This window comes from Hyaena hyaena, unplaced genomic scaffold, assembly GCF_003009895.1.
Source record: "Hyaena hyaena isolate Hyena2069 unplaced genomic scaffold, ASM300989v1 scaffold_9, whole genome shotgun sequence".
NCBI classification, from domain to species: domain Eukaryota; kingdom Metazoa; phylum Chordata; class Mammalia; order Carnivora; family Hyaenidae; genus Hyaena; species Hyaena hyaena.
In genome coordinates, this window is record NW_024080641.1 from 2,696,865 (window position 1) to 2,707,312 (window position 10,448).

The 10,448-nt window shown below is 57.0% G+C and overlaps 1 protein-coding gene across 1 annotated transcript; it reads right to left on the bottom strand.

Moving 5' to 3' along the window:
* Positions 1-2,202: 2,202 nt before the first annotated feature.
* SELENOW (selenoprotein W) lies at positions 2,203-7,200 on the bottom strand. Its single transcript, XM_039251129.1, has 6 exons — positions 7,064-7,200; positions 5,440-5,464; positions 5,281-5,334; positions 5,045-5,119; positions 4,848-4,946; positions 2,203-2,558 (listed from the first exon to the last, which is right to left on the bottom strand). Exons 1-5 carry the CDS (start codon positions 7,108-7,110, stop codon positions 4,866-4,868), a joined length of 282 nt encoding a protein of 93 aa, XP_039107060.1. The 5' UTR covers positions 7,111-7,200; the 3' UTR covers positions 2,203-2,558; positions 4,848-4,865.
* Positions 7,201-10,448: the final 3,248 nt, after the last annotated feature.

Genomic DNA, 10,448 nt, shown 5'->3' on the forward strand with positions numbered 1-10,448 from the left:
CCGGAAGTGATTCCACCGGGATGCTCTGGTTACCCGGAGTGATGGGGTGCGGTTCTCAAGACGACCACACGGTGTCGCTGTTGGACAAGAATTCACTGTGTCTCCCGGTTCAGGAGGTGAGAGGGACGGTCTCGCTGCCTTTTTTCTTGAAGGTGTGAATTGTCCCAGTTAAGCAAAAATAGGACCAAGGAAGTTTCTTTTTCTCTTCCATGCCTACGACCAAATCAAAATAAAGGACCGTGATAGATATTTCTAGTGCTCCCCAATTCCTCCCGCTCACCTCCCCTTCCTGAATACAGGAAGACCTCGATCCCCAGCCCACCTCCGCAGGTGGGCGGGGCCGTGTCCCTGTTCTGGCCAATGGGCTGCGAGTAGAGGCGATGAGCGTCACTTCCTTGCTGAAGCCTTTAAGAGCCAGTGCAGGCTTCTCTGCGGTCTCCCGCAGCCAGGGGGACTGAGGATGCGGTGGGTCCTATTGCAGCCACAGGAGACTCCAGGAATTTCGATCTGCAACTGCTCAATGAGGTAACCGTTAGCACACGCCACGCTTATTTGATTGCACTTTTTTTTTATGTTTTATTTATTTTTGAGAGAGAGACAGCATGAGCAGGGGAGGGCCAGAGAGAGAGGGAGACACAGATAATCCGAAGACAGGCTCCAGGCTCTGAGCTGTCAGCACAGAGCCCGGGGCGGGGCTCGAACCCAGGAACCGTGAGATCATGACCTGAGCTGAAATCGTATGCTTAACCTACTGAGCCACCCAGGCGCCCCGATTGCACGTTTAAATAGACCAAAATAAACCATTCAGCTCATCAGTCACGCTCACATTTCAAGTGCTCAGTGACACCACGTGGCCTAGTGTTGGACAGAAGAAGTCCGTCATCACAGAAAATCCCGCCGGGCAGTGCTGTGCTAGCCTGGTCGAATGGGTGCGTGGAGGGTAGTTGCCCCGAGGGGCATTTGCATGCAGTGTGTTAATCCCCTGAGATGTGGGTTAGGTTTTGTGTGCTTGTTTCCACTGCCGTGTATCCCATCCTAGGCCTGACCCGTCAGATGTCTTGCTGAAAGGTCTTGAGTTTTGTGTCTTTGAAATTGTCAGTTGGCAACACAACACTAAGGCAAATGGAGAACTGGGAGCTGCGGATGGCGAGAGCGCCGGCAGACGGGCTGCGATCAGACTCCAGCAAGTCTCAGAGTTGTTTTTACTGGGGCGCTTGAGTGGCTCAGTCACTTGAACATCCGACTTCAGCTCAGGTCATGATCTCGTGGCTCCTGAGTTCGAGCCCCGCGGTGGGCTCTGTGCTGACAGCTCAGAGCCTTGAACCTGCTTCAATTCTGTGTCTCCCTCTCCCTCTGCCCCTTCCCTGCTCACGCTCTGTCTCCCTCTCCCTCTCTCTCTCTCTCTCAAAAATAAATATTAAAAAAATTTTAAATTGTTTTACTAAGAAAAGTGTCAGAGTCGTTAGAAATGAAGACATGCAGGGGCACCTGGGTGGCTCATTCGGTTAAGCATCCAACTTTGGCTCAGGTCATGATCTCACGGTTCATGGATTCGAGCCCGCGTCGGGCTCCGTGCTGACTGCCAGCTCAGAGCCTGGAGCCTGTTTCAGATTCTGTGTCTCCCTCTCTCTCTGACCCTCCCCTGCTCACGCTGTCTCTCTCACTCTCTCTCCCTCTCTCAGAAATACATAAAACATTAAAAAAAATTTTTTTTTTAAAGATTAAGTTACAATGAGGCTGTGTCGAGTGGGGCAGGGGAGGGGGCAGCACCTAACCCAGTCTGACTGCTGTCCTTCCAGAAGGAGGAAATCTGGACAAACGGGTCACCTGTGTCCTGCAGAGGCCACATGAGGGAGGCCACAGCGAGGTTGCCATCTAGAAGCCAAGCAGGTGCCTCCCAACAAGCCAAACCGGCCTCACCTTGACCTTGGACTCCCCATTCCTGTGGGCTGAACCAGGGTCTGGTATTTTGTCAGGGGCCACAGCAGAATGTACTGGGACCAATCCCGGAGCCTGGGCCTCGTTTAAACCAACATCACTGCTGCTCACTGATCTCTCCTCGCTCAGCCTCAGAGCTCGGCCTCATGAAGAGCTTCACGACCAGCAAGGTGCCCAGCACAGGACCGCTCAGTACATGGTGGCCAGTTTCCTGGGCTGGGGGTGGGGGGCGGTTCCGGGATACAACAGACACCTGTAGACACGTTTTGTGAAACTCATCCAATGTTTATTGAACAGGAAACTGTCGTCCACACTAACGAAACCCACAACACCCTCACCGAGATCCCTTTCCCGGCCACCTCAAGAAGGAAGCCGGGAGCAGGAGAACCCAGGGGACAGGGGGGTGTGAGGGGGGAGGGGGCAAGGCAGGTGGGTGCAGAGCTACACGCACGCGCGCACACACACACAACACACGCACACAGGCAAGGACCAGGGGCGTCAGTCTCTGCCCCCACGCAGCGGCCGCAGAGACATCAGGGAAGGACCAGGCGTCCACCAGACATTTCAGTCCTTCCCGTCATGAAGCATCGGCTGCGAGGGGCTGGGCCAAGGTCACTGGGCTGTGCGGAGAAGAGACGGGGAGAGGTCAGACTGCAGGGAACAAGGGCGGGGGGGGGGGGGGGGGCCCATGATGGGGAAAGGGGGCGCCTGGAGGGCTCAGTCGGCTAAACATCCGACTCATGGTTCTGGCTCAGGTCATGAGCTCACGGTTCTGGGGTTCGAGCCCCGCACTGCACTCTGCACTAGCCATCATGGAGCCGGCTTGAGATTCTCTGTCCCTGCCCCGCTCTCAGGGAAACTGAGGCACAAGGACAAGGGGATAACATGAAGGAAGAATGGTAACCCGACAGGCAAGAGGGCCAGGACCTCCTTCCCAATCGAGTCTGTCGTGACGGAAATGAGGTTGGGGTGGGGGGGAGGGCGCCAGATGTGGCTGCTAGAATACCAATCACGTGCACCCCATGGGGAACTCGGGTTTCTGGAGAAGCCACTGACGGAACAGGTTTCTGGGACAGCCGTGAGCCCCAAAAGGACCCCTTCACTGTCACCGACCGGCTGTGCAGGCCTCGCCAGGGCCCCAGCTCCTGAGGGTGGCCCTCGGCACTGGGAGTGAATGAGGGGGCTGCCTGGTTAGGGTCTTGACTCCAGGCCCCGGGGCCCCAGGGACTAGTCTATGCTAACAGCGTGATTCACGGTGGCGCCTTGGGCGGGCGGTAGTAGCTCCTGACTTCTGGAGGGGCCAGAGGCCAAGGTCGGCCTTGGAGGGTGAGCTTCCCTGTGGCAATTCTCTTGACGGTGAGGGGACACCGGACCCCAGAGACCTGCCCCTGCCCCTCCCTTCGCTGCCTTTCGCTGTCATGAACCACACCCTGGCTGTGTTCTGAGTCCTTGTGGCGAATCTCACACCGAGGGTGGTCTCGGGGACCCCGGAAACGGTACTCACAACCCATGCGAACGAGAACCACTGCGCCCTCTTCCTTCCTTCTCTTACAGAAACCCACTTTCGCTCATGCGGATGAAATCATCTGTTTGGTGGACCCCCCTCTAGAATCCCAGGAAACCTAATGCTGATTTAAGTAACCAGTTCAGAGGCAGCAAATGGTGTATTCATGCAAGAGATGGGCTCTATTTCGGCCTTTAGGAATTCGAATCCCCACCCCCCGGGCCACATGGGCAAAAGTTATCAGGTTCATGCAGCCTCAGAATTCACAGTTCCTCATTTTCTCTTTTTTTACTGGGGGAGACTCACTACTCATTTCAGACCTGCACGGGGGGGGGGGGGGGGGGGGGGGNATCCACTCGGCATGTTCAAGTTCACACTGAAACGGGACCTCCCTCTGCTCTAACAAAGGACTTAAAGAATCCTAACTTGCAGGGGGCGCCTGGGGGGGCTCAGTCAGTTAAGCCTTTGACTCTGGATTTCAGCTCAGTTCATGAGCTCACGGTTTTAAGTTCGAGCCCCGTGTCTGGCTCTATGCTGATAGCACGGAGCCTGCTTCGGGTTCTCTTTCTCCCTCTCTGCCCCTCCCCTGCTCATGCTTGCTCTTTCTTTAGAAATAAATAAATATGGGGCCCCTGGGTGGCTCAGCCAGGTAAGCCTCCGACTTCAGCTCAGGTCATCATCTCACGGTTTGTGAGTTTGAGTGCTGCATCAGCCTCTGTGCTGTCTCTCAAAATATAAATAAATGTTAAAAAAAATTTTTTTAAGTGGTGCCTGGGTGGCTCAGTCCGACTGAGCATCTGACTTCGGCTCAGGTCTGATCTCACCATTTGTGAGTTCAAGCCCCGCATCAGACTCTATGCTGACAGCTCAGAACCTGAAGCCTATTTCAAATTCTGTGTCTCCCTCTCTCTCCCTGCCCCTCCCCGGCTCACGCTCAGTCTCTCTCAAAAATAAAGATTAAAAAATCTTTTTCTTAAATAAACTTCAAAAAAACAAGAAAGAGGAAAGGAGGGAGGGAGGAAAAGAGAAAAGAGAAAAGGAGAAGAGGAGAGAAGAGAAGAGAACAAACTGGAGTTTGAAGCACTTGAGAACCACTTTTCTGGAGCAAGGCACCCTGGGGACGGGAACTTGGGTCTGTAGGACACTGGGATGAAAGAGTCCATTCCAGAACAACAGAAAAAAGGGGGGAGAGACTGGCGCTCAGTCAGAGAACGTTTGGGGCTCATCTGGGACAGGGTAGCTCGGAAACGGGACTGAAGAGCAGCTCTGGATCCAGAGCGCAATACGGAAACCGCTACTCATTCAGGAATGTAAACTGGGCAGGGACCCGGCCTTGGGTTCAAACTGGCTGTCAATTCCAGGCCCCGGGCATCAGTCCCAGAGTGTAGCAGCCCAGCCCCCTCACCTCTGCCTTCGGGGCACATTAGCCCTGCGCCAAGGCGGCTTTGATGGCGGCCACCAGCCTCAGAAACTTGCTCTCCGTGTCCACGTAACCATCGCCTCTCTGGGGCCGTGGGAAGAAGAGGGAAAGAGTCAGCCGGGACCCAGATCCCAACTCAGCCAGCCTGAACACGGGTGGGTGGGACAGACGGACGGACATACCTTCTTGGAGTGCACCAACTTCCCCCCTACCATCACTTCAAAGAAGCCGGTGGCCTGGGGAGTCCCCTCGCCGCACTGGGGAGAGAGAGATGCTGGGGGGCAGGGCTGAGATGCCCTCTTGGGGACACCCGCACCCCCAGAAAATGGGAGAACGGGGGGAAGGGGAGGGCCGACCCGAGGCTGAGGGGACACACAGGAGACCATCTCTGATGCTCTTCCCCATTCCCAAAACTCACGATGTCCAGGCATCCGGGGAACTCATCTTCTAACTTCTTCTTGAGCTGAAGATACTGAACAGGGCGTGCGAGGTCACGACGGGGGTCAACGGGGGCCGTGCCCGCTGGCCGTCCCGCCCACCCCCCTGGGACACGTCTGGGGGCTGCCACTCCACTTACCTTGGACTTGTAGCCTCAAGCACCACTGGTGGGAGGTCCGAGAGAGTGGGTCCCGAGGGAGAGGGGGAGCCGTGGGGATCCGGGGGAGGAGGGGAGAGGCAGGCAGCAGGGGGCCAGAGGGGAAAAGGGGGGTGGGGGGGGCGGGAAGACAAGAAGAGGTACACAGACGACAAAACCAAACAGGAGACAGAGAGGAGAGAAAAAGACACAGAGAATGTAGGAAGCAGCGCAGACATGGGGCGGGGGGGGGGGGGCGGGCAGGACAACAGAGGCAGGACACCCACCCACCAGGAAAACGAAAAAAGCAGAGCGACAGGGGGGGGGGGGGGCAGACATGGGGCGGGGGGGGGGGGGGGGGGCGTGCAGGGACACAGGAGGCAGGACACCCACCCACCAGGAAAACGACAGAGGCAGAGCGACAAGAGACAGGGGGCGCAGAAAAGGGGGGTGACGAAGAGAGACCACAAGTATGAGACACAGGCGGGAGGGAGGGAAGCAGAGAAACGGGTTAGGATCCGAACCTCGGAATCACCATCCCCACCCACAGCCCGTGGGCAGGGCTGGAGGATCAACCTTTACTCCTGGATCCCCAAGGTCCTCCCAGCCCTGAGGACGGGAGGCAAACGCTTCCCCACCCCCCCCACCCCCCCCACCCCCACCGCCGGCAGGCTATTTCTGGACTGGAGTCTGTAGCACACGCCTCCTGGGGACCTCAAAATGTCACTCCGCCCTCTGCTTTGCTGAGGGTGCGGGGCCCTTTCCAGCGCTGAGACTGACCTGAGCCTTCCAAAGCCAGCGGGTGCCCCTGGGCATTTCAGACTCGGGCTTCGGGCCTGACCCCACCCTCTCCCCGCCTCTCCCCTCACCTATAAACCAACACGGAGCCAAAATTCTCCTCCTTTCCAGAAGGAGAAATGCACCTAACAGGTATTTATTAAGCGCCTACACGCAGGCGTGTCTACGCAAGCCCGCCAGCACCACGGGCCAGCCCGGGGGGTGGGGGGGAATAACGCAGTCAACAAGGCACAAAGTCCCCTGTCCGCTCGGGACTCCTCCCCTGTAGCGGGGAAGCTGGATCAAACACGTTTAGCACCGATACCCGGCCCTCCATCCGTGGGGACTACTGAGATCACTCTCTTTCCCTCTGCAGGTGGGGAAACTGAGACTCCGAAAAGATGGGGCGGGTACTAGCGATGGGCAGCCGCAGTGTTCATTCCTTTCCAACCCACGCTGGAACATTCTCGAACCTTTCGGACTCTCGCGGTCCCCACCCCAGGGCTGTTCACCGCGTTGGGGGAGGGGCAACCTCAGCGTAGACGGAGGCCCGTCTCCCAGGACAAAACTGACCCTCTCCCCACCCGCAAGGGTCCCCGGAGTCGGATGTCGAAAATGACCACACGCGTGTCTCAGTTCCACCTTCGAGAACCTGAGCTTTCCTGAATGACACCCCCCGGGGAAATGGGTCAGCGCCCTTCCGCCTCGCCCTTCCACTCACGCCCACCCGACCCGCGGGGAACCCCGTATGTCGGGGAAGGATCCCCTTGGGGCCGGCCCCCAGCACCGTCGGGTCGAGGATGGAGTCGGGCGGGGAGTCGCGGAGGGGGCCTCTGGCCGTCGTGCTTACCAATAAACGACTCGGATGGCGAGGGCCATGGCTGGGGACCGCAGCATGCGCGGGGGCGGACAGACGACCCACGAGCGGCGCGCAGCGGCGAACCCCGCTTCCTCCCGGCGGCCGCACGAAGGTTGCTGCTCGGCGTTACACGGCGCGAACCAACGCGGGAGAACGGCGGGGGGAGACGGGAAGGGCGGGGGGGAGGCGGGCCCCGGGGCGGGGGTCCAAGGATCCTGCCTCCCGGCACCCTGAGCCCCCACGCGGGCTCCTCCCCTCCCCCGCTGGGCCCAGGATGCACCCAGGCGGGAGGAGTCCCTGGGGAAGCCCTGCGCGTCCCTCGCGGTCCCCCCGTCCGGGCCGGAATGGTATGGCCCGTGGGGCGGGGTTCTGGACCAGTGGCTCCGCGAACCAAAAGGAATTGCTAATAAGGGTGGTGGTTTTCCAGCGTCCGCCGGGAGGGGGCTGCTCTCTCAGGCCCCTTCACCCACCCACCCCCCAACCCCCCGGGAGAGGCTAGGAGGGCGGAGTCAGAAAGCCTCAGGGGTGTGCCGGGAAAGCCGGGTTTCCGGGAAGCGCGGCAGGGTCCCCCGCTTTCTTATTCACGCGTGGCGGTCGCTGGCGCTCTCCAGCCCTCTCCAAGGCAAGAGGTTCATGGAAGGGCTGGAAGCCAGCAGCTAGGGAAGGGATTAGAGCGTGGGAGCCTTTCTCTGAGCCTCAGTTTCTCTGTCTGGAAGATGGGCGCAGTCGCCTCCAAGGACTACTTACTCATTTAACCACTAGGTACCGCATACCTACGTGCAATCAGCAATCAATTCTACGATGGGAAAATAGACAAAATCCCTTCTCTAATGGGGGTGATTTAGCCTGCAGGGGGGTGGGAGCAGATAAGGGCGTTCAAGTGCGCGCGTTCACTGGGTTCCCACAGGTGGAAAGACTTGAGCGCCGGCACATGGAGATAGCTCAATAAAGGTGAACTCTGGCCTCGGTCTTCCTGCCCCACCTTCTGTCTCCGCCTCCAGGTCCTTGGTCCTCACCTGCGATAACCCTGCCCCTGTTGGCTGTGTGACTTCTGATCCCCATAGTCCCGGAAGGATATAATGAGCCTGTGATATAGGGGACTTAACACAGCGCTGGGTGCAACCAATGTCCCATAAATAGAGGGCTCTCTCGGTGGCTTCCAGAGCCCTCAGAACAAAACCCCAAATCTTGGCCCCATCTCTGTCTGCCTGGCCCCATCCCTCCCTTCTTGACCCTTTTTTCAGTGCCCTAGCCACACGGACCCCCTGCAATCCCACCTTGGACCTCACCGACTTTCCTGCCGCTGGGCCTTTGCACATGCTGTTTCTACCCTTTTCTGCTGCGGATTCCTGCTCATCCTCCAAGAATCAGCGCCAACATATTGTCACCAGCTAGACCCCAAGGCCTGACCTTGACTGCCCACCTGCGTGTACTCCTCTCCCTTCGTCCCACGTTTTCCCTTAAGCTTTTCTTTCCAGATGATCTCTTAACTCGGGCAAATGAAAAAGCAAAACCCCACCCCGGTGAGTGATAGCGACTCTCCTGACAAGACCTCCAGCCAGCCCAGACCACCAGACCGGTTTGAGCTTGACCCCTGACCCGTACCTGAGCAGGTGGATAATGGAGCGATCTCAAGAATGGCGGACAACTACCTTTATCTCATTATAATACTAGCCCCCTCGCCCAGCCAGGAGCACAAGCCTCATTTACACAACACACAATGTGTGTATTGGCATGTTGCTTAAGGCACAGGCAGAACCTTCTTCTGCCTGCCAGGACCAGGAGTCCCTATATAAACATTCGTCCTCACCCTCAACAAAAGGAATCCATGCCAGGGGAGTCACTTTCAGAAGCTATTTTCCGAGATCGCCTTATTTGCCGCAAATAAACTCTTCCTTGTGCGCAGGCTCACCCTGGTGCCATTTCTGGCTCACCAAGGAGCGAGCGCCTGAGGTTCACTTAAAATATTTTAGGGAAAATTGTGCTTCTGTGGAAAACTTGACCTTCTCCATGGTACATCTGTATCTGTTAGCGCTGCCTGTCGACACAGCGCATCGGACGCTGTGGCTTCAGCCACAGAGATTTCATCTCGAGGTTCCAGAGGCCGGAAGCTGGAGATCAAGGTGTCAGTAAGGTTGTGGGGAGGAAGAATCAGGCCCGCGCTTTCCCTCCAGCTTCCGGTGTTTTGCAGGCCATCCCGGTGGGGTGGTGGTGTTCCGTGTAAAAGCTTCACGTGGCGGTCTCTGGGGGGGGCTCAGTCGATTAGGCAGCCTCGGACTCTTTTTTTTTTTTAAATTTTTTTTAATGTTGTACTTATTTCTAGGAGAGAGAGAGAGAGAGAGAGACAGCGTGAGCAGGGGAGGGTCAGAGAGAAAGGGAGTCACAGACTGAAACTGGCTCCAGGCTCTGAGCTGGCAGTCAGCACAGAGCCCAACACGGGGCTCGAACCCACGAACCGCGAGATCATGACCTAAGCGAAAGACAGACGCTTAACCAACTAAGCCGCCCAGGCGCCCCAACCTCAGACTCTTGATTTCAGCTCAGGTCATGGTCTCAAGGTTGGGTGCAAGTTCGAGCCCCGCCTCGCGCTCCTCACTGACTGTGTGGAACCTGCTTGGGATTCTCTCTCTCTGCCCCCTCCCCTGCTCACACTCTCTCTCAAAACAAAAAAGTAACAAACAAGTAAATAAACAAATAAATGCATCGCATGTATCTCTCTCTTCATCTTCACATACCAGTGTGTGTGTGTATGTGTCCCCAAATTTCCCCAGTCTTTTTTTTTTTTTAATGTTTTATTTATTTCTAGGAGAGAGAGAGACAGCGTGAACAGGGGAGGGTCAGAGAGAGAGGGAGTCACAGACTGAAACAGGCTCCAGGCTCCGAGCTGGCAGTCAACACAGAGCCTGACGTGGGGCTCGAACCCACGAACCGCGAGATCATGACCTAAGCGAAAGTCAGACGCGTAACCGGCTAAGCCACCCAGGCGCCCCTTTAATGTTTATTTTTAAGAGAGAGCGAGCGCATGAGTAGGGGAGGGGCAGAGAGAGAGGGAGAGGGAGAATCCCAAGTAGGCTCCACGCTGTCAGTACAGAGTCCGACGCCGGGCCTCGAACTCACAAGCCATGAGATCATGACCTGAACCGAGGTCGGACGCCTAACCGACTGACCCCCGGGTGCCCCGTAAGCGGATTTAATTTGACCTACCATTTCCTTCTTTCTTTGTTCCCGCATCACTATGGAAGGAAGAGCGATGTTGGGGTTCAGGAAACGGAGGCCATAGGTTTCTGGAGATGAGGTTACTGACAAGATTGCCTCTTTCTTGTCAGTTACCAATATTCTAAACTGATGGACACACTGATCTCTGGCAGGTACAGTA